Raw genomic sequence first — 25,371 nt, forward strand, 5'->3', positions numbered from 1 at the left:
GTTATAGTGCTAACATTTGCTTTTAAACTTTATAAAGAATAATTACACTAGGCAGAACGTTCTTAGTTAAATATTTCGATTCAAGTTCAAGATTAATAAATATATAGTGCCCCTCTGTAACATAGATAACAAATACCCTTTTTTTGTATTGTTAAGTTTTATCTTCAGGCGTTGCTCAAGACAGGGTTATCAAATTTTAAGACGTTTGCGGAATGATTATATATAATTTAAACACGATAAAGCAACATGTGGGTTAATCCATTGTTCTTACATTCGTTATACACACACGCTTTATACAATTTTTGGAATGTTTCTCATGAATATTAAAATATTTGTACTTATAACTTAAACTTTATTTGTTTTATGAAAAATATCGACTTACACTTATCTAATATATTTTATGCTGGCGCCAGTTTATTGTTATTGTTTTATCATTTTATTTATTCTCAAACAAAATAATTTTAAATACAGATATTTCTTAAAAATAACTTAGACGGAATTTTGTACTTGTAATTCTGATATTGGACTGTAATGAAATTTTGCCGCTTCATTGGAACTGTGTATACGCTTATTGGACTGCAGTATAATTCTTTTCATTTTGGCAAGATGTGAAAGTGGACCAGTTACAACTTCTGGTATGTTATTATTTCTGTCTTCGTCTAACACACTGTATTTACACACGTAAATATACACACACTTTTTAGCAGAAAATTAGTTGGACCCATTCGTTTGAAGCAAAATTTAATACTCCAGTAATTAATACTCCTATATTTTAATTTTTTGATTGCACACATAAAAGTTACAAATATTTATTACATTTACTATGTTATAAGTACAACGCCGTAAAAAATAGATCACTAATGTAATATATGTACATTTACGGTGCGTAAATAAATACAGCTTTGAATTGAGCGCTAAAATTCATAAATAAATATCAAACTCAGTTTCAGCCTAAACACGAAAATTTACTTAAATAATTGCTTTTATAATTTTGTGAAAAACATGTTTTATAAATAATGTATGTTATGTTATTGTTATTATTAGCACTAGTTACAATCAATTGTCCCGCTTTCACTATTTAACCTGATTCCTATAACTGTTCTTTTATGTTTGAACATGTACCGAACCAGTAATTCTCTAGTTCTGGAAAACGTCATATCTGAGGGCTTACCATTTGTGGAGGCAGTTTAAGTTTTTGTTCGTCTACTTTGTATTTTTCTTTTCAATTATGAAATGTAAGTGTAACGTTTCCTAATTGAGATTATTATGGTGTGTATTGGATAAAATTCGTATTCTAGGTCAGCTTATTTAAATTTATAAGGATGTGTACTCTTTTCTTTACTTTAATTAATTGTAATAAATGCCTGCGAGGTAGGCAACCAGTAATTCAGATTTTATTATAAAAATCTGGGTACGGGCATGCTGTAAGCATTTTGACACTTGACGTACAAATGCCTTATAGGAAAGCTATTGTTATGTAACAAACAAATAGTATTTGTACAACAGTTGTTTTCGAATTCCAGGAATTTGTTTTTATTAGTATTTCTTACTTCTATATTGTAGTTATAAATTTAATTGTGGTAGTTTTTTTTTATATACTCAAGTCCAAAGTTTATCAGTTTATAATGTTTTTCTTTATTTTAAATTAAAGATATGCACCTTACCATTACGCAGATCGTACACACATCCAGTACGACGCTATATAGATTTACAACGTCGTAAAACTTACCTTTGTTACCTTAGAATACGAAAAAATAGGTCCCCGTTTCCGTCTGTCTATCGTCTAGTCGTTTTTTGTCAGACGGATAATCTCCGAAACTACTAAACTAAAGTTTGTCCAATCATCCCCTCCAACAATTTGATGACGTCCCCACAAACTGTTTTGTACTAAAGACCATTTAAATTTTATAAAATAACATACTCTTGTACTTGTGATTTAATATATACCTTAATTTTGTTTATTATCATGAAATTCTTTTATTGTTCAATCCCTCTTGTTCCTTAGACACATCATAGGAAACTTGATAAGCACAGCAAGCAAACTTACTTGAAACGTAGACACAGCATGCTTCTTTAGCTGTAGCTTTTTCGAAGCTGCCTACTTCAAGGGCGAAGTAAGTTCTGTCTAAGTAACCTTGAACATGTTTTTTAGTAGTACTTTCTGAGTGTAATCTAAGGAAGTATTGTAATATGATCCATCCGAGGAATCATGACCCCTAGAGTCCGAAAAAGTGTGTATTTCGTTTCCGTCTGTCTGTTATCTGTCGCCTGTATTCATTTTTATTACATAGATAATCCCCAAAACTACTGAACCGACTGTTGTCAAATTTTGTATGTACATTAGGAATATCGTGTAGATGGTAAAACGCCAACCACAATGTGGATAATCATTCCCACCACCAATGGGATGACGTCATCTCCAAAATATACAATAGTAAATTTGTTTTAATTGTATAAAACAGGATACTCCTGCACTTGTATTGAATTGTCACACTAGACATCCAGATTTTGGAAAAAAATCAAAATTGTATAACATTTTGGAATGTAACTTTGGAATTACAAAGCCGAATGCTCTGAAATCCTGCAAAGGTTTTAAGGTTATCGTAATCATTGTAAATCGTTAATCAAAATATATGTGGTTTAACAATGCGATCTTCCTTTTTAGAATTACTTATAGAGGATGGCTCAAAAAAATTAAGGGCAAGGGAAGTCGAAATAACCTTAGTAATAATTAATATATTTTTTAATTTGCTGTTATAGCTTTTTCAAATTTTTTTTTGTTTTTCAAGCAATTCTCTTATATTGTTTGTTTATATGTTTCAACTATTAAAAGACTGTGAGTGTTTAGACAGTAAATCAAACATTGCACTTTATAGAAACAAACAAAGAACGCATTTAAAATTAAACATGAAAATCTTGGAAATAACTTTTATTCAGATTTGTTTAACTTAGGAACATCATTTTGACAAAAATCCTATGAATTTGAAGAAATAAATCCACGTATATCAACATACCTAAATATTAGGTCCACTCTATAAAAATCTTGGAGAATTTAGAACTTCTATAAAGGCCATTCTGCCTACTTGCTTTTCAATTCCTAAGTTTAATTGGTGTTTTATACACTTGTCTTTTATATACACGTATCGTACATTATTGCGTTTCTTATCTAAGTATGCGCCCTTGACGTTACGATTTTAATTACTCAACTAATGTACATAATTAACTTGAAGAAACTAACCGAAAAGCATCTCCTTAGAAAATCTACGCTTAAACAGATAAGCTAAATAAATTTGCGTGTCCTTGCGATGTTTTCCGTTCCCTCGTCTCGAGTTTTTCAATTTCACTCCGGTTCGCCGCACGCTTTTTAAACCGAACGTAAACAGAGCACTCAAAGCACCAACTCCCGGTTCAAACATATCCGGTTCCTGGGGCTTGCAGTTTGACGGCGGTTTCGTAGCTAGGCAAATCACCTTCGTCGTCGCCTTTGTCCCAGTCGGAGCCTTTGTGCATGGGGACGACGAGGTCGTAGGCTGGAGGTGGTCCAGGTGTAGGTGGTCGGTGGTGGGTTTCGGTAAATTCCTCCGAACTGAAACACTGCAGGGAGAGATTAACAAGTGAGTCAAAGGTTAATGAAACAATAACGTCATTTTACTGTGCTAAAAAATACATGAAGAAAACTCTAGGCGGAAAAAAATGCAATGCGATATGTTTATAATTGTTTTGTTGCTTAGAAAAAATAAAAAAGCCTTTAATTTCATAAAAATGGTGAGTCGACAGCTATAATGTATGTAGATAAAAAATTCAAATCCCTTGGTTGTTCTTTTAAACTATGTATGTTAATTAAATAATAATTAGTCATTAACTGACATTATGATTAAACCACAATTAGTTGCAATAAATTATAATTAATAGCTAGTTCATTCAAATTAATAGTTTATTAATTAGTAATTAGTATAATAAGAATTTTAACTTAAAATAATAACAATAAATAACTGGCACGTAATTATAGTTAATTTTCTTCAAACTTCAAATTTCCCTAATTGATAAATTGTTAATTTTCTTTAATTAGATTTAAAAAATTGGTAAGTGATGAATAATTTGATATAACTGTTGGAGTTATAGTTATAGGTAGTGTTATAGTTGTAGTTAATTGCTGTTAATTAAAACCGAAGCCAACAAAAAAGTAGTTTTAATTCATTTTGCTTAATTATATCATTAAAATTAGTACTATTTCATTAGTAGTGAAATTAATTTTTGAAGTGTCACTGTTCCAATCAGACTGATAATCCTCTTTAATATTAATTGTTGCTACATTAAATATTCATGTTTACTTCCCGAACGTAAGCGATATATATTAAGAAAAAAAAAAGGAAAAATGTTGCCCCGCCCACCCACCCTATCTCAATTCTTATGATATTTTTTATTCGTCGTGAGCCAAGGGGGTAGAGCTTAACTGCAAAATCGTTATTTCTCTACGATAAATTAAAAACATGTTTTTGAGTATCGTGTTGTTCAATGAATTACTATGTATATTAAGAAAAAAATAAAGCCAAAGATTAGGCTCCACCCATATTCGTCCCGGTCTCAATTCTCAGTTGTGATGAATTTTTCATTAATTTTCAGATCGAGGGGCGGGGCTTAATTCCAAGATCCATATTTGTCTACAAGAATCTACCGTTTTAAACACGTTTTAAGTTTCTTGTTCTGAAAAGACGACTACCTAATTGAGAAAAAATACAAAATATAAGCCCCGCCCACCCACCCTATCTCAATTGTAATGATTTTTTTTAATCGTCGAGAGCCAAAGGAGCGGAATTTAATTGCAAAAGCGTTATTATTTATCTACAAAAAATGACCATGTAAAACATGTTTTTGAGTATCGTGTTTTTTTAAAGATACTATGTAAATTATATAAAAATAAAGCCAAAAATTAGGCCCCACCCATTCCTTCCGTGATCTAAATAGCAATGAAGTTTTTATTCGTTGGCGGACGTAGGGGCGGGACCTAATCACAAAATCCATATTTCCTTACAAAAATATATCATTTTTAACGTGTTTTAAGTTTCTAGGTATAAAAAGATCATCACAATTGCGATGGGGTGGGTGGGCGGGGTTTATATTTTGTCTTTTTTTCTTAATATACATAGTAATCTTTGAACAACCCAATACTCAAAAACATATTTTTAATTTCATGTAAAGAAATAATAAAGAAATAAGTATTTTGCAGTTAAGCTCCGCCTTTTTGATTCACGGCGAATAAAAAAAAATCATCACAATTGAGATAGGGCGAGAGAAGGGCGGAGCGTAATTGCAAAATCGATCTTTCCCTATACAAATTTACCATTTTAAACATGTTTCTTGTTGTGAATATTCTCACAACAAGAAACTTAAAACACGTATTAAGAAAAAAAGGCAAAATATAAGCCCCGCCCACCCGCCCTATCTCAATTGTGATGATATCTTTATTCGTCGTGAGCCAAGGGGGCGGAGCTGAATTGCAAAACCCTTATTTCTGAGTATCGTGTTGTTCAAAGAATACCATGTATATTAAGAAAAAAAACAAGTCAAAAATTTAGCCCTACCCATATCCATCCCAAACTCAATTGTGATGAATTTTTTATTCCTTGTCTAATCTGTTTTTGAGACGAATATCAATAAATCTTGTTGATTTAAACTATCTTTAACAATGCATAAGAACTCGCAGAAATCTACAGTGTAGAAAATGATGGCAGCTATTTGAAATAAATATGGGGATATTAGGTATGTGAATGATTCAAGTTGCACGATGTACTACAGCAAACATTGTATCTTTTTAAAAGAAGATGAAAATGAAAGCACACAGAAAATATATTTTTAGGCAAGAAGTTAGAAGATATTTATTTATTAGCAACGGCCAGTGGAAATCTAAGCGAAAAAATTACTTCATTTATTTTATATCCGGGACACTTCACTAGAAAATTTTAATTCTTTCATGGAATAATAAATTTGAAATGGTAATGGTTACACCATAAAACTCAATAAAAATTCTGAATCGACAATTAATAATTAAAAATTCTATTTTTCCCCGTAACATATTAGAAAACAGCGGCATATTTATTTATTGTACTGTTCACTTTAACTTAGAAACGTAAAAACCCATAAAAATGCTTGTTATATAAGAGATTTTATTGCGATGTTGCCAGTTGTTAAAAACACACCGATTTCCTGAAGAAGTTAATACGTGAATCGTTGTCAAGATTGTCAAGAAATGTTACTAAAAAAATCGAATCTAATAGCAACATTAACATCGACTCTTTGCCATTTCTGTTGAAACACCACTTGTTGATGGTAAATTTGGCAACGTTCATATCCAGACAATTTTCTAATTAAAAGCCGTTGTCAATCAACCGAAAGTTACCATTTGCTAAATTTTAAGCAAATCCTGGTGATGTAATTTTACTTATCATTATTGTTATTAATTACTTTGCAAATTTAGTTTCACGGTTTAATTTAAGCACACTGATGATATAATGTAAAATGTGCATATTTTTTTGTCGAGTAAGTGGAACAACTCTATTATCATCATTCTTTGTACTAATGTTACGATGAAACATTTGCACACATTGTTGATTCATTTTATTTAGCTTACAGTGTGTAGATTTAGACTACTTATAGACCATTGTTTGTTGCGAACTTGACCTCGTTTGTTTTCAAGAACAGAAATGTTACTAAGGGATTAAGGCCTTAATTTTCTTAACTAAGCTTTCATTTATATGTAGTAAGCACCATGATATTTCCAAATTCATTGTTTTTACTAATGTTTTTTCAAACCCCTTCTTACCTGTTTCTATTAGTAAAGAAAGTTAACACTCTGGGGATAATCATTAAAGAATTACCTACCTCCTAATTTTTATTATGAGTCAAATTACTGTTTTAAGATGAATTTATTAATTATACATCCAACAATAATAAACTCAATTCACAGATTTTCAAATACAAAAAAAAAAAAGAAAAACAGTTGGTGATGTCAAAGGGTGTTTACTGATTTCTTTAAACGTATGACGATTGGATTTTTAACAAAGTTATATAATATTTTCTGGGTGATCTTAATTCTAAAAATGTGCACACTGCCAAAACATTTTACTAAGAACCATTTTACACGTCACAGAATTACTGGGAAAATTGCTGCCAAAATTAATGGTAGTAAAAACTATCTAACCTCAACAAAACCACAAACACATCGTCACTTCCCCATGCACTTTACCATAAAAATATAGAACATCTCTTATAATTTTCATGACAAAAGTTCAACCATTTGTCGTGACTTATCACACTTATGTCCGTGCTACAGTTTTAAGTATATATTTAAAAATAATTAAAAACTATTGATTTTGGTTGTACGGGTTTCAATCGCATTCTTAGTATGGAAATAATTGAGTACTTACTATTTTCAGTTTTGAAAATTAAAAATGTTGTTGGCAGTAGTGTAAACATGTCAGGCAAAAAAAATGTGTTGTAAATTAATACAAATATCAGTACTTTTCGTAGCATAATGTAAAGAACGAAAATACCTCCTGCATTCCTCCGTGTTTACGACAGAAATATGCAAAACTTTGTTATTAGTATGAAATACTTTCCTTTCAGTACATTTTCTACGTCAGCTCTATTACAAAGTGTTTTCCATTCTATTCGACTGCTGTCATTTGATACTTAATAATATAATATTTCAAATTTGGAAACTTAGCTTCATAAATTAATAACTTCCACTTTACAAACTTATCCAAAACAAACTGCATCTAAATTGAAACTTGAAACGGCTCCAAATAAGAAAATTGTCAAAAGCGGCAGCCTTTGTTATTTGGAATATGAAAGTCCTGTTATATAGACAGACTAGTAAAAGTATCCCATGATTTTCTCCTATGATCCCCATATCAGAAACAATTTTATTTACCCTTATATATCGGAGTATCTGAAAAGTTAGTAGTGTGCCAAAGACGAAACTTAATAACACTTAAACGAAGTTTCCTTGCGGGAAAGATCCGAGTTAGAGATGCCGCTGTAGATTTCAAACTTTGTTAGTCAAGTGTTTCAGTCATTGTAAAGTTCGTAAATGTAATTTTAAAGGAGTTTTTAATCAGGGTTTAATGTGCTTTTAATGTCGATCAACGGCAAATTTACTGCCGATTATATTCAGTAAACAAGTCTTTACGATTTTTGATAAAAATAGAAGGCGCAAGTGACGCAGATTTACACCGAAGGGAAATGCGAGCGTGCTGGTCGCTTTTTATTAGGGTGTTTAGGTTAAAAATAAAAGTGTTAACGTACTGATATAATTTCTTGGACACTTGTACGGAATTTTTTGTTTTAATTTTTGCCAACCGGTTTCGTTTCATTGCATATGCAACAAATCCTCTTTTTTGTTACAGATATTGCTAATAACGATGCTTTATTGATGCAAAAATACGCTGTTGGGGATTTAGGTATTAAATTTCATTCGAATAAGCTTGTCGGGATTTCCACTGATGTCCATTGTTATAATCTGACATGATTCCATTTGAAAGCAAATTTACAACAAGGAAACCTTTTTATGCCGAAAGGCATTTTAGACATGGGTTACGTCAGAATCGAACGTTATATTTGCACGGTAGTGCATGAAAATGATAGTCAATATTGCAGGGTTAATCTAATGACGAAAGTACTACACCATCATTCATTTCTCACGAGTAAAAAAATATGAGTGAGAAATGAATACTCCAAATAAAATGTGATCATTATTTTGTTAGTCTATAGCAGTCGCTCACAGTTTCTTGCAATTCGTAAGTGGACTCGTCTGGACGCCTTTACATCCACTGTGCTTTCTTCAACATACTTTCAATCTATGAATCTAACGGGCCAAAGTGTGATAGTTTTTCAAAGTGTATCAGAAATTTGTTAAAATACGAGTAGATTGCTTCTAAATTAAATCTTTTTTAAATTCTATTAAAATAAAAAAAAAACAAATACTATTCCACGTAGAGTAGTTTTGTGTAAGAGCTAGAAACATTGTAGTCATTTAACCAAAATATATATATTATCAGAGTTAGGCACAGCCGAAGTGATGGACAATCAACAATGAAAATTGTTATTTTAACATCTAGGACAACTCGTATCACTGACGAAAACCGAGAAAAAGTAGTAATTGTTATTAAGAAGTCCCGAAGTCATAGGCCACAACTGCAATGGCGCTGGTGATCGGACGGCAATGAGCATCACTTCCGCGAAATGTGATAGTTATTTATTAGTAAAATTTATTTTATTGTTAATTCGTGACAGATACTCGGAAGAAAAATCTGAATCTAACTATGACAACCAAGCTAGCAATAACATCTCATTAATGTAGATAAGAATTGTTGAATAAATAAATTTTCATTGTTTTAATATTTAGTAAGCAAAAATAGAATTAGTTGATTAAATAATTACTATTAATAGACGACTTCTTTGTGATGTCAGTGAATTTAGATATCGATCAAAACTCAAAAAATAAGCTGCTAGAGACTCCGACACAATTTCTGATGCTTATAAAATGCGACAATTTATTATGCAGATGCCATTGCTTTCGAAGTCATAAATTTATACGACTATAAAATGTCATTCAAAATGGTCTTACAATCGAAAGTCCATTTTCCAAGCATAATAAAATAGCTGAGGTAATAAAAGATATTTATAGACATTTTAATGTAACATCAGACTTTTAAATTAATTAACCGTTAAAATTTTATATTTGTTTAGTACAACGTATGTAAATAAAGAATAAATAAACAGTACAGTAATGAGTGATTTACCTCTCGGACCCCAGTTGTGCAACGTATCCAACCCAATTTAATTCAATACACTTTATTTAAAAAAGCTGCACAATACAGCGGAAACTTTTACACCACAGGCACTCAGTTTATGATAATGGAAAATTCAAAAACTATCATAGTAGTTCATAATTTATATGATCGAACGGAATATTTTATTCACGGCGTTACGCTTGATGATCGAATACCACTTCTGCACTGATTTCATACCAAAATGTCACTTTACAATTTAATCAATCAATTTTTGCTTTCCAATTTCCATTAGGGACAAATTGAATTTGTAGCTAATTTCAAATAAAATAAGTAACAGTTGGTGTAATAATGGACAGTCAGAGCTACCCACGCCAGCTTATATTTAATAATACAAACCAAATTTACCGCCTACCGATGCATTATTAAAAGGTTAATTATTGTGGAAAAACCTTACGTGTACAAGCCCGATTAAAAGCGAGGGAATTAGCTGCTTTTCGCGTTCGGGCTAATAGTCGCTGCTCTTTGGATTATACTGTACAATAACAAAACGGTAGCATTTAGCTTGATGTACCGTACGATAAAAAAAAGCTGCTGTGACATCTAAGAAATTTTCAATATGAAGGACCTGTACAGTTTTCAGTTTTTGCTTTTCAAACAATTGCAAAGTTGTTTAAATAAACAAGCAGTCGTTTGACGTTTTAGCCTAGGGAATTATTCTATTAATAGCCTATTGTGTTACCTGTTATTATATGTATTTCCATTTTAATGTTTTATATGAAATAATGACCCTGTACTATATCGGGCATAATGAGCCATATATTTCATATTAAATTCACATGAAAAAAAAAAAACACATTTATTACCAATGAATTATAAACTTACATAACCCAGGCACAATTATCTTGAACATAATTAAAAATATGATATTGACTGTAGAAACAATTGCAGAAAAAAGTTAAGGTGATTGAACAACCTGTATCTCTGCTGGAAGCTAATTTATTTTAACTATTTTTACTGAATGCTTAATTACTTTAATTCTTCCTATATTGTAATGAAACTCCTCTGAGAAATTACTCTCAACCATTATCTATGCGATATGTTAACTTTGTAAAACTTCCTTAAAATGGCTGGCAACACCCAGACTCGGTAAATCCTATTTAAAAGATAAGTTTATTGCCAAAAAGCTAACTGCAGTTTTATTAGAACCTCGATAAATCTTCTCCATCGATCAATTTCCACCGAGAGATAACGACGCCGAGACGGCTTACAGCCAGTACAGCCATAATGATGTGATAAAATGAAATTTCGTCTTCGACGCTGTAATCATGACACCATTGTTGATAACTTGCCAATAAAAGATCACTTTTCTACACCATAAATAAAAATCATTTTTTGCATATGATGATGGTAATAATAGATTTTTATTTGCCATCTGTATTGTATAATAATTCATGAAATATAAACTCTTCAAGATACACCTCAGTTACTTTGATCAGCTGACGTATATTACTTTTAAACTCATCAAGTGTTTCACATTCACAGTTGGGCGCGCATCGTCGAGCGCACGTTTTTGTTATATTCGCTGTTTCAAACTCATCAGTGTTAAATTCATTTGTTAGTAGATATAAAACAAGAATTTATTGAACACGCGTTAGCTACAATAATTTTATCGTATTTTCATGTTTTTGCAAATAATATTTTTACTAGATTAATGATGCTACATTGTTGAATTAGGTACTTTAATCACCCTGTATAAAATTTAAATATTTCGGCATTTACCGCCCTGTTTTTTTTTTAACATTTCACTGTTTATGTACACCGTGAAGCTATTAATCTTAAAAAATTAGACAAAAATTGTTTACAATTGTAACAGCAAATACTTTTTGTATCTTGTATACTATTATTGATTTAGGGGTCATAATCGAGTAATCATGTATGTTCATGCCCATCATGTGTGTCTTCTATAAACAGCACAAGCCCCAAATAAGCTCTTGGGGTACACCATATTCATTATTATAACACTAACTCCGTTTATTTCAACAAACTGTCTACGCTCTAATAATTACGATTAAACCTCTTTACCTCTTACTCCACATGTTTTTGTATAATCTTGAAGCTAAGGGCACTGATGTACCAACTCAAAAATGTTTAATTTTCTTGTTGCACTTTTTAATTGATCCTTCTATTGTATTATCTAAACATTTCAAAGCTGTTTTATTTTTTCTGCAGCGTTTGAAACAATGGATGGTAATTTCCGTTCATGTTTGGATCTTGTAGATTTCAAATCAAATGTTAAAACACATCATTATGCATTGCAAAGCGATTATCAAAACAACTTCCGCTTTCACCAGCACGTGACCGCGATGCTTCCGCGAGTGTGCGAGGTGATTGCTTGCTTTATTATTATTATTATGCTGCTAATACTCACACTTTGTGCTTCTACGGTGTAGATTTCCATTGACAGTCCTCCTGGGTCCCTCCAATACGGAGGCAAATGCGTCTGTGACTTCCTTTGTGTCTTGTGACAGCAGTAGCAGAAAATGAAGACAACAAGAATGATGCCGCTGATCATGGCCCTGTGACGGTAAAATAACCGATTAGAAGAAAAATCTACATCGATAGAAAATCGAGTTTAGGGCGTAACCTAATTTTAGTGTTATATTCCGAAAATTGCCGTTCGATGGACATGCTTATTGGATTACTATGAGCGCTTTAAGGAAATGACGTTGGCAGTTCGTAACGCTTTGCATGTTTTCTTGGATAATATTAAAACGGGAATTTGTGTCTAAAGATAACCCAGTTTTTGCACAGCAGCGTTTGTTGACTGGAGAATTTCATGAATTGTTAGCGGAAAGATTAACCTTTGCCACGAGAATTGGGTCGATGACATGGGAAGCGGAATTGTTGAAAGAATACTAGGGACGTCGGTTTTTAAAATGATGGTAAGGTTGATTATTTATTTTCGTCTTTGAACTTACATAAAAGTTCGTAATTGCTATAGCTAGATTTTAAATCTTTGTGCCTCAAAAGCTAACTGTTGGTTTAAAATAGTCGTCTTTATATCGAAATAATAAACAGTACTGTTACGGAATTCGTCAAAAATTACTAATTCTTTAGATAAATATTTCGTGGTGTTAACCATTGTAGACTTTATAATTCCCATATCAAGACAACAAATAATTGTGATAACACTGATCCATAATAATAAAGAAATAAATTAAAATATTTCTACACAATTTCTTAAAATTTCCAAAAAATTCAATTATTAACTAAGTATGTCCCAAAATTCGTTGACAGTTGAGTTTTAGAGTTTTTGCTATCCTAATTTCCAGTTCACATTGTGATATTTACTACGCCGTTTGATAGTGTACAAAATTTAAATTTAATACAATCGTCACCTTGGTGTTTTTTTTATTTTGTTTGATACAAATCGTATTTGTTCTAAATTTGGATTTAAAACTAAAATTGTGTCAACCGAACCTTAATTAAAACGAACAATCAACGATACTCTAATAAGTAAAAAGCTTATTGTTGTCTTTAACTCCATTGAAAATACACTATGACGACATTAAAAAACGAGAACACTTAAGAAATGAGGACAAAAATAGGTCTTATTATTAAACTCATTGGTTATTTATATTAAATATATAAATATATAAATATAAATAACCAATGTCGGATTGTGTCGCCGGGACACCGGGAAATTTCCCGGTCTATTTCTTTTTTTTATATACAATTATTTTCATTTTTCATATATCCGTCTGCCTCTCTGTCTGTCTGTCTGTCTGTCTGTCTGCCGTCTGTCCGGATTTTTGTTAGAGAAACTTTTATTTTGCTTTTTCTCAGAATATACCTACGTACTCTACTTTTCACAACAAGTATAGATTTTGCAGCTAGGCCCCGCCCCTCGGTCTGACAACGAATGAAAAATTCATCATGATTGAGATTTTATTGTTCTTTGAACAACACGATTACTTAAAAATGTTTCACTTGGTAGTTTCTCGTTGCAAAATGAGGAATTTGCAATTAAGTTCCACCCCGATGGCTCACGACAACAAAGAAAAATCGTCAGAAATAAGATAGGGTGGGTGGGCGGGGCTTGTTTTGCTTTTTTTGTCTTCTAAATAAACATAGTCTTCCTTTCACAACAAGAAACGGAAAACATGTTTAAAATGGTAAATTCTATCCCCGCACTTCTCTACAAATTTACCATTTTAAGAACGTTTTCAGCTTCTTGTGAAAAAAAACTACATACATATATTAAGAAAAAAAAGTAAAATACAAACCCCGCCCACCCGCCCTCGTCTCAATTGTAATGACCTTTTTATTCGTTGTGAGCCGAGGGGTGGAGCTTAATTGCAAAATCCTTATTTTTTCTACAGTAAACGTCACATATATCCGCCCCGATTTCAATTGCGATGAATTCTTCATTGGTGTCAGATCGGGGGGCGGAGCATAATTGCAAAATCCATATTTTCCAGCAAAAATTTACCATTTTGAACACGTTTGAAGTTTCTTGTTATGAAATGAAGACTACGTATGGACTGTTAAAGTAAAGGTAAATCAGTCGGTGTAAGGAAAAAAATATGGATATATCGAAGATCGAACCCCGGACCCCCTACATACAAAGCTAATGAGCTTGCCACTGAACCATAGCCCTCGTTGCCTATGGTTGATATTATTATATATAGAGACCACGATTAATACGATAAATATTGAATAATGAAAATTATAATAATAACAAAATCAAGGCGCATTCATAAACCACAAATACAGGTTAGTATTGTACAACAATATGACAACGAGTCTGGTAGGTTCGAAATTGTTTGTCTACGACGCACGCAGAGACGGACGGACGAACTAACGGACTGACTGACAGAGAGACGGACGGCGGAAACGGTATTCCTATTTTTTCATACGTTACGGGTTATGAAACGTCGAGAAAACATAGCCAGTTACAGTATTTATACTACTGCTTAGCTTACACTCTAAAACTACTGAACCAGTTGTCAATTTTTATATGTGCAATACGAATATCGTGTAGAGGGTAAAACTCTAATCAAAATTTGGCTAATCATCCCTACCAACAATTTGATGACGTCATCTCCAAAATTTACAATAGTAAATATTATTTAAATTTTATAAAACAAGATACTCCTGCACATGTGGTTGATCAATCCCTGTTGAATTTTTATCCTATTTAATTTTATTATTACTTTTTTATGACATAAAAACATTTCACTCCAAACGTTATTTTTTAAAAAGTTGTGGATTTCTAAAGATTTTGACCATGATTCCAGTGGATCCATGTAGAAACCGCTGATGAGATTTTTACAAAAAAAAAAAAGAAAAAACCTCTTTAACGTCAAAATTAGCCTGTTTTCTTAAAAAAAAATTATAGAGCACCTTACAATAAATTAAAAAACAAAATCTGGGGTGAAAAGTGCCATTTTACCGACTACTCATTTGCCCCTTTTACTCCTGTATGTGTGATTCATGAATCCGTGTCGAGTTTTCACCCTAGACATCAGAATTTTTGAGAAAAAAATCAAAATTGTATAATAACTTTTTACAATTTAAGTTTGAAATTGAATGCTTTGAAAACTTGCAAGCTTTTTAAGATTATCGTAAACATGGTAAATCGTTAATAAAGATTTTTCCGTTTATGGCCTCTAAAGAATGATTACGTCATTTTATAATTTTAATAGAACAGTTAATAGAATTACATTCTCCATGTATGTGTAATTTAAAGTCCGTATTGAGTTTTTCCCCTAGACATCGAAATTTTCGGGCAAAAATTCAAAATTGTATTTTACAATTTAACTATAAAGTGGCCAAAGCGAATGGACTGAAATATTCCAAACGTTTGAAAGTTATAGGAAAGATGAAAAATCGTTAATCAAAATTTGTTTGACAAAAAATTATGACGTCATCTTTAACATAGTCCTGCATGTGTGATTTATGAATCCGTGTTGACTTTTTACCCTTGGCATCCAGATTTTTGGAAAAATAAAAATCAACATTGTATAACAATATTTGACAATTTAACTTTGGAATTGCAAAAACCGAATCCTGTAAAATCATGAAGATATTTTAAGATTGTTTTGTGTGCTTTCCTCTGCGTTGAGGACACAAAATCAACCAAATTTCATTTTATTTTAACCTTTAACAAGCAATAATCGAATTCGGGGGAAATATAAACGGTCGAAGTTAAGCATATACATACTGAAAATTGAGAATGTCTATAGAAACAAGAGTTGCGGGATGTTAATTACGCCATTTAATAGACGTTAACAGTTATCACTAGCTTTGTTTTTCTTGGTAACATGGTCAAAATTTCAAAAATAACATAATTTTTTCAAAACGCCAATGTCGCCGGCAAAACTGAAAATAATAATAGTAATAATACTCAAACAACAACATCTGTGTACAATACCACAGGGCCCCACTGTGTAAATTTCTTGGAGGACCCCTATGTCTATGTCCTCAATCCGACACTGTACATAACTGAGTATAACTGTCATTTTATAACTTACTATTTTTGTTATTTTGATTATTTTTGCAAAAATCTTGGAGCGCTGATACTAAAATCATTAAATATTCCGTATTACTTAATTTAGAAAGTAATAATCGTAATTATTACAAAACTGTGTGCTTCACTTGTGTTATCATATATGATATGCAAAAATATGTTAATATTAACACGACATCGTAGATAGTGATAACTCAGACATGTATTATTTTTTGCAGTAACCTACGTATGTTTCATGACATAGCACGTTTGCAGTGTTTTGTACTTTTGAAGTTTTATCCCTTATAAGAGATTTTGTATGTTAGAGAAAATAGTGAATTTTTGTACCACATTAATTATGACATGACAGAGTGTGCTCATTTGGTTGAATTCTAACTGGAACAGCAAGTGTACCACTGGGTTGGATATGTTACTGACAAAGGTAAACACATGAATTCATAGTATTTTCACTCCAACTGTGTACGTTTTCTACGATATGTATTTTCTCAAAAAAAGTTTAACAAAGTCGCAATAATTTCACCAGTACAATCTCAATGAATAATCGTGGGAACAATTACTTTTTCTGTAATGTAATACCAGAAATCTCTAATTTGTTCTACTATGCGCATTATGCTAATATAAATAACTTCTACCCATTCCTGCTGTTACAACTAAGTCAAGATAATTGAGTCATCCTTGAACTTTAATCGTGTGTCTGTTTTAATTTCAGTTGACAATGATTGTCGAGTTAAATTACAGATCCGACCTGATTTTCGCGTAGTTTAATGATAGTTAGCAAAGACTGAAAATTATAATCCATTCGATCAAAGTCAATCTTGACGAATTAGATTATAAACCGAAACACATGTGGCTTGAAACTTTTTGCCATAAAAATATCTGCTCCTGCTTCTTGTGAAAATAATCGATAAAAACTATCTTTCGACAAGTCGACCACGTAAAGCTGTTATTTCCTCCCCTAGAGGAATTTTCCACCCCTCATCGCCACCAGATATACTGTCTTTTACCGCTCAGAATGGGATCAATAAAAATAAAATAAATACGAGGAGAAAAGACAAAATGAGCTAGAGATTGTTAACCAGACCTCAGGTCCCAGATAAATTAGCCAATTGGTATAACTGAAGTACCCTTGACAAGATCAGTTAATTAATTTGGTGTCTGCCTTATCCAATTAATTATCTCAATAATGAATGAATTATTTGAGCGTTCAGGTCGCCCGATCAATAATTAAGACGATAACCATCGTGAATCTGATGGAAGTCTTACCCTCCCAGCATGACGTTAACCCCATGCACCGGAGCTGGAGGGGATCCGGGTGTGGGGTTCATTTCGGTCCTGTTTAGTCCGCCATAGTTGTGCAGTGCTGATAGGACGGCCAATTTTTTCATAGACATAACACACCTGAAATTGCCACATTAGTAAGGTGGAACACAAGTAATCAATATTTCAGCGTAATGGATAAATCCATTAAACCCGAGTAGAAATAACTAAGTACACGTCTAGTTAATTATGGATAACGGTCAACCCGAACGTTGGGTTCTGTAATAAAAGATGGGGTTTTATTAGGCGTAACTGTGACTCAGGCTTGCCAGTGTTTCAGAAAGAAATCGGTTAATTGTTGAACGAGTTATTTATTTAAGACGCATTAAGATGGATGTAAACTTTAGTATTAGAACTCGATAAGGGGAAAGCTCGTTAGTAATTTTACTAAATTATTCAGGTACATTAGATATCGATAATTTCTACCGCGTAGGTAACAATCGATAAATAAGCGAGAAAGCTCTCACATTACAAGTACTCGTTGGAAAGCGAACCGGTTCGTGCATTATTGATAGGAAAGTCTGCTACAATCTATAAATATAATTAAATGTATAGATACAACAAATCGAAAATAATTATAACTGCTATTTATGTCTATACTGCAGTAACGACAAATTTACATTAATTTAATTTTGTCACAATTAACATATTTATAACGAAAGCAAAATGAACGACAATAAAACGAAAACGGATAGAGAAACTAAAACAGCCACAGGGGTGAAGACCTTTGTGTAAAAGATTGTATTAATCCGTGCTCCGGTTGTCATTTGGCGATTCTTGGAAAGGACGCCTACCTACTGGTAATGTAGAAAAGAAACGAAATTTAATTACAAGATTGTATAAAGAACTGAAAAAACGAAAATTTAGCTTTTGCGGCTTCTGTATTATAAAGCAACTCAAATTACCACAAGAATGCGACTGACGTCATAGCAACCTCACAATTGCTTGATTGGAGTATACGATAAATTCGGATTAAATGCTTTATTTCTTGTTTTAATGTTACAGTTACAAACTAAATCGAATAGTGACAAAAAAACTACACGCATTTAGTTCCAATACAATGATGTAATGCGTCCTACGATTTTTTCTTGTTTTTTTTTGTGGAAACTGATGGAAAAAGTTTTCTACACTAGGCACCTATTCGTAATTTTGTTTTAATGAGGAAAAATTAATGAGTATATGATTTACCCATCATTTCCATAAGTATTTTAAAAACCAAAAAAGGGTCAATTTACTTGCAAATCAATTTTTACAAATTTTATACTTTTTAGTTATCCACTTTCTGTGAATTGACTTGTGTTTGAAGCCTGTAGTTGTAGATTTTATATTGTCAGACAAAGCTTTATGCAGCGAACATCGATCAATCGTATCTTGGGTTGTCATCATAATATCTGAGTTCGTTTATATTAAATATATATGGGAAGTAGGTAAATTTTAATGAACTCTTAAGTTTACAACTGTTACGGTAGACATTTATTTATACCTCACCTTTATTATATTAAAAACACCAAAAATACTGTAAATGACGCATACAGGTCTTAAGTGGGATTTATAAACTTGCTGTTGACGTTGCCAAGAAACCGTTGATAGTGACTTTGATGTTCAATTGTTGCCATATTTAAAGGGGTTGTAGAAGAAAAGTGACGGATTTAAGTTGATTACTACGAGAGTTTACATTTTAAACATGTTTTAAGTTTATTATTGTCGAAATAAGTCTACACATGTTAAGAAAAAAAAGGCAAAATGTAAGCCCGCCCACCCGCCCTATCTCAATTGTGATGATTATTTTTATTCATTGTGCGCCAAGGGGGCGGAGCTTAAAATGCAAACCTCTACGAGAAATTAAAAACATGATTTTGAGTATCGTGTTGTATAAAGAATACTACGTATATTAAGAAAAAATGAAAGCCAAAGATTAAGCCCTACCCCCACACCTGACTGATCTAAATATGTAGCAATGAAGTTTTCATTCGTTGCCAGACTTAGGGGCGGAGCCTAGTTGTAAAATCCATATTTCCCCACAAAAACTTACCATTTTAAACGTGTTTTAAATTTCTAAGAATAAAAAAATCATCACAATTGAGATGGGGTGGGTGGGCAAGTTTTATATGTTGCCTTTTTCTTAATATACATAGTATTCTTTGAACAAAACGATACTCAAAAACGTGTTTTTAATTTCTTGTGAAGGAATAAGTATTTTGCAATTAAACTCCGCCCTCTTGACTCACGACGAATAAAAAAAATCATCATAATTGAGATAGGGCGGGTGGGCGGGCTTACGTTTTGCCTTTTTGTTTTAACATGTGTAGACTTTTTTTCACAACATGAAACTTAAAACATGTTTAAAATGGAAAATTTGTATAAAGAAATATCGATTTTTGCTTTCGTTGCAAAAATGTACCATTTTAACCATGTTTTAAGTTTCTAGTTGTGAAAAGATGTTTATGTATATTACGAAAAAAAAGGTAAAATATAAGCCCCGCCCACCCGCCCTGTCTTAATTCTGATGATTTTTTATTCGTCATAATCTGAGGGGCAGAGTTTAATTGTAAAATCGTTCCCTGTACAAATTTCCAATTTTAAACATGTTTTAAGTTTCTTGTTGTGAAAAGATGACTGCACGTATTATGAAAAAAAGGCAAAATATAAGCCCCGCCCACCCACCCTATCTCAATTGTGATAATTTTTTTTATTCGACGAGAGCCAAAAAGGAGCGGAATTTAATTGCAAAATCCGTATTATTTCTCTACCAGAAATTACCATGTAAGACATGTTTTTGAGTATCGTGATATTCAAAGAATACTATGTATATTAAGAAAAAATTAAAGCCAAAGATTAACCCCCACCCATACCTCCCCCTGATCTAAATAGTAATGAAGTTTTCATTCTTTGGTAGACCTAGGGGCGGAGCCTAATTGCAAAATCCATATTTCCTTACAAAAATTTACCATTTTAAACGTGCTTTAAATTTATAAGAATAAAACAAATCACAATTGAAATGAGGTCGGTGGGCGGGGTTTATATTTTACTTTTTTTCTTAATATACATAGTACTCTTTTAATGACACGATACTGAAAAACGTGTTTTTAATTTCTTGTAAAGAAATGAGTAATTTTGTAGTAAAGCTCCGTCCCTTGGTTCACAACGAATAAAAAAAAAATCATCACAATTGAGATAGGGCGGGTGGGTGGGCTTACGTTTTGCCTTTTTGTTTTAATATGTGTAGACTTCTTTTCGCAACTTGAAACTTAAAACATGTTTAAAATGGAAAATTTGTATAAAGAAATATCGATTTTTTTCTTGTTGCAAAAATGTACCATTTTAACCATATTTTAAGTTTCTAGTCGTGAAAAGATGCCTATATATATTACCAAAAAAAAAGGTAAAATATAAGGCCCGCCCACCCGCCCTGTCTCAATTCTGGTGATTTTTTTTATTCGTCTTAGCTGAGGTTCAGAGCTTAATTGTAAAATCGTTCCCTGTACAAGTTTCCCATTTTAAACATGTTTTCTGTTTCTTGTTGTGAAAAGATGACTGCACGTATTATGAAAAAAGGCAAAATATAAGCCCCGCCCACCCGCCCTATCTCAATTGTGATTAATTTTTTTTATTCGTCGAGAGCTAAAAGGGAACGGAATTTAATTGCAAAATCCTTATTATTTCTCAACAAGAAATCACCATGTAAGACATGTTTTTGAGTATCGTGATATTCAAAGAATGTATATTAAGAAAAAATTAAAGCCAAAGATTAAGCCCCACCCATACCTGACCTGATTTAAATATGTAGTAATGAAGTTTTCATTTGTTGCCAAAGCTAGGGGCGGAGCCGAATTGCAAAATCTATATTTCCCCACAAAAATTTACCATTTTAAACGTGTTTTAAATTTATAAGACTAAAACAAATCATTCCAATTGAGGTGAGGTGGGTGGGCGGGGTTTTAATTTTGCTTTTTTTTTTCTTAATATACGTAGTACTTTTTTTAACAACACAATATTGAAAAACGTGTTTTTAATTACTTGTAAAGAAATAAGTAATTTTGCAGTCAAGCTCCGCCCCCGTGGTTCACGACGAATAAAAAAAATCATCACAATTGAGATAGGGCGGGTGGGCGGGCTTACGTTTTTCCTTTTTGTTTTAATATGTGTAGACTTCTTTTCACAACATGAAACTTAAAACATGCTTAAAATGGAAAATTTGTATAAAGAAATATCGATTTTTTCTTTCGTTGCAAAAATGTACCATTTTAACCATATTTTAAGTTTCTAGTTGTGAAAAGATGCCAATGTATATTACGAAAAAAAACGTAAAATATAAGCCCCGCCCACCCGCCCTGTCTCAATTCTGATGATTTTTTCTATTCGTCATAAGCTGAGGGGCAGAGTTTAATTGTAAAATCGTTCGCTGTAGAAATTTCCCATTTTAAACATGTTTTAAGTTTCTTGTTGTGAAAAGATGACTGCACGTATTATGAAAAAAAGGCAAAATATAAGCCCCGCCCACCCACCCTATCTCAATTGTGATAATTTTTTTTGTTCGACGAGAGCCAAAAAGGAGCAGAATTTAATTGCAAAATCCTTATTATTTCTCTATAAGAAATTACCATGTAAGACATGTTTTTGAGTATCGTGATATTCAAAGAATACTATGTATATTAAGAAAAAATTAAAGCCAAAGATTAAGTCCCACCCATAAGGACCTGGTCTAAATATGTACTTAGTAATGAAGTTTTCATTCCTTGCCAGAGCTAGGAGCGGAGCCGAATTGCAAAATCTATATTTTCCCACAAAAATTTGCCATTTTAAACGTGTTTTAAATTTCTAAGAAAAAAAAAATCATCACAATTGAGATGAGGTGGGAGGGCGAGGTTTATAGTTGCCTTTTTCTCTTAGTGTACATGTATTCTTTGAACATAACGATACTCAAAAACGTGTTTTTAATTTCTTGTGAAGGAATAAGTATTTTGCAGTTAAACTGCGCCCTCTTGGCTCACGACGAATAAAAAAAATCATCAGAATTGAGATAGGGCGGGTGGGCGGGCTTACGTTTTGCCTTTTTATTTTAATATGTGTAGACTTTTTTTCACCACTTGAAACTTAAAACAAGTTTAAAATGGAAAATTTGTATAAAGAAATATCGATTTTTTCTTTCGTTGCAAAAATGTACCATTTTAACCATATTTTAAGTTTCTAGTATATTGTGCCTATGTATATTACGAAAAAAAAAGGTAAAATATAAGTAGGCAGGTTGGCAGCACTGCACACTACCGCAATTTGATTGGTTGAAAACCAACGTCAACGGATGAAACGACGCATCTTACAACGGTAACGTCAACGGTGAACAGCAACGTCAGCGGCAAGCTTATAAATCGACCTTTATAACACAAATTAAAAGTACCACTATAGAGATTAAATAACAACACAATAAACATCCGTAGACTGTATTTTCGACCTCCTTAGGTCTCATCAGTACAGCATATTCCAGTGGTTGAGCTAACAAACGTTAGTGAGTTGTAGAAGGTATCGGTAACCATACTGTTTATGGTGAAACCCGGTTATCATCAAAAAATGTTCTTATATTTTTACAGTTTTGGAAATTGTATTTAACTTCAATAAATAAAAAACACCATATCCGATCAAAAGGAAAATTTTCTTTTTTCAAGTCACACCAACATGTTTTTCTTAATCAAGTTTTCAAAAGTTGTAAATATCAGTGCAGTTTTTAGCGTTTTTGGTTATTAGATTAATCTGGAAGATCGTCATTATTTTTCGCTTCGAAATATTTAATTCAAAAAATCTAATCTTGCAAAACAACGTTAATGGTTTTATAAATCCCACCTGGCCCCTGAAACGCAACTGACGGTACCGGCAGATAATAGCTTTCATGGGGTTTGCGTTCGACATACTGAAGCAAAAGAAAAAATCTTTATTGCTTTAACTGATAAGGATAACCCGACAACATGAAAACGTTAAAGTCAAAGTATATTAATAGTATTATCATTGTTAAATAATTTGGAGGTGTTGTGATAATGGAACCACGACATTACAACGTAACACTGCACCGTCTGGTTTCTTGTCCATTTGATTAAAATTTAAACATCGTACATTTATCAGAGTTTACCCCGATAATGTCTCGGACAAAACTTTCAGTTTTACTTCCAAGTTTCACGATTCAAGATCCACCTGTATAAATAAGTAATCCGCCAACTCACGACGGATAAAGTCGTCCGGTTCGCATCATCCGGACCCTTCTACAATTATTCTCGGTTACTAAAACAGAGAACAGAGAATTTCAGCCCCGATCCAATCGACTTAAAGCTTTTTTTCCTCAAGGAGTACTCGTAATGCAAAAGTAATTTTTTTTCGGTATGATTTAACTTTATTAAGCAGAAAAGTGACATTGGTAAGAGACAGGCCCTCTAGCTCCGGCCAATATACATTCTAATTAGAAAACAACACCAGTCGACAAGTATACCACTGAAACTTTGCTTGTAGTAGATAAATACACCCAGTTAGATGCTTAGAAATAAAAAAATCACCAAAAAAACAAGATCATTCAAATCTTGTCGACCAATGTAAATGTGAATGCGAACTACCTTGTTAAAAGTGGCCGAAGCAATTGAACCTTGCTCTATTGCACTCTCGCACGTGATTTCAATCGATTCAAGGGCGCAAGCAAACATTTTCAAACATTCGCCTAATCAAACAGATTGGTTAATTAGGGAGTAAGAGAATCAGGTGTATGTGTTGTTGTTTTATTTTTAGAACTCGTGGAATTCTTACCTGTTATAAAGCGCCGTCCTGATGCTATCTCAACATGGCAACCTTTAAGCTTCTTCAATATTTCAAAAGGCCTCCCGGAGTGTTTCTCAAGTGAGAGTCGTCGACATGTTCGATAGCTCTCTGGAAGTATTGTAAAACACGTATGAGTCGTATTAGAAGAAGGCACTTGTTAATATTTGAAACATGAAGTATTTCGTGACGCAAACTGGTATATCGAACGCTCTCACACGACTGAAACAACTTACATTTTACCTGAAATAATCAATACTGAGTCCAGTTTAATGTTATCATTTTAACACCGAGACAACCGGTAGTAATAAATGGTGGCCGACGCGAATGTTGTAAAAATGGTGGATGCGCCGGGGAAAAACATAAATTAACAATTTGGTTAATAGCATATAGTTTTCATTAATACGTTTCCAGGTTAGGTTATTTTAACAATAATAATATTTGTCACCGTTACGATTATCACACAAATAGTTAGAAACTATTAATTTCTTGTAACTTAAACCCTAGTCCATTTTTGCATGACTCGACACTGCACCATTTAGTCATTTGGTGACGTCAATATTTCAATCTTTGCATATTTTGTACTAGATTTATAACATTTCCTAATACAAGCAAATTTCTATGTAAACTTTAGGTTATATGTGAATTGTGTACGTTATATATAATTATTTTGGGTGTCTTATCTTGATATTTTATTAAACAGTTGAAATTAAAAAAGTCAAAAACTGGCTGGCTTTTTGATCTGCATAAGCTCAAATTATTTTCAATTACTAACTGATAGTTCTGTTTTTTGAAGCGTAACTTGCAACTTTCTTTAAAGAGATCACTCAGTATATTTTTATGTACGACTCATGCCTCTGAAAATTAGTAACATTATGGTTAATGTTACATTGTACGAAATAATACATTTAAATACAGCACCAAATCTGGAAAAATAAGTTT

At 32.4% G+C, this 25,371-nt stretch overlaps 2 protein-coding genes across 15 annotated transcripts in view; one reads left to right on the plus strand and one right to left on the minus strand.

The window, feature by feature from the left end:
• The window catches only part of LOC135136556 (probable beta-hexosaminidase fdl), a 105,237-nt gene that overhangs the window by 60,335 nt on the left and 19,531 nt on the right, over window positions 1–25,371 (plus strand). The window contains exons 1-2 of one of the 13 annotated variants that reach the window (XM_064065895.1): window positions 12,301–12,375; window positions 12,446–12,733. The exons of 8 other annotated variants lie outside the window; for them this stretch is intronic. In XM_064065895.1, the coding sequence (XP_063921965.1) occupies window positions 12,680–12,733 (54 nt within the window). In that variant the 5' untranslated portion in view covers window positions 12,301–12,375; window positions 12,446–12,679. 4 more of the 13 variants (XM_064065903.1, XM_064065904.1, XM_064065896.1 and 1 more) reach the window with 4 other exon arrangements.
• Window positions 3,409–25,371, minus strand: part of LOC135136559 (uncharacterized) — a 47,826-nt gene continuing 25,863 nt past the window's right edge. The window contains exons 2-5 of one of the 2 annotated variants that reach the window (XM_064065910.1): window positions 24,421–24,540; window positions 17,587–17,721; window positions 12,220–12,367; window positions 3,409–3,594 (exon numbers count right to left, since the gene is read on the minus strand). In XM_064065910.1, coding sequence (XP_063921980.1) covers window positions 3,409–3,594; window positions 12,220–12,367; window positions 17,587–17,714 — 462 coding nt within the window. In that variant the 5' untranslated portion in view covers window positions 17,715–17,721; window positions 24,421–24,540. Of the gene's footprint in view, window positions 3,595–12,219; window positions 12,368–17,586; window positions 17,722–24,420; window positions 24,602–25,371 lie in introns of those variants that run through there. The other variant, XM_064065911.1, reaches the window with a different exon arrangement.

This window comes from Zophobas morio, unplaced genomic scaffold (genome assembly GCF_036711695.1).
Source record: "Zophobas morio isolate AGI-343-1 ecotype UQ-CSIRO unplaced genomic scaffold, CSIRO_AGI_Zmor_V1 ptg000026l, whole genome shotgun sequence".
Lineage (NCBI taxonomy): Eukaryota > Metazoa > Arthropoda > Insecta > Coleoptera > Tenebrionidae > Zophobas > Zophobas morio.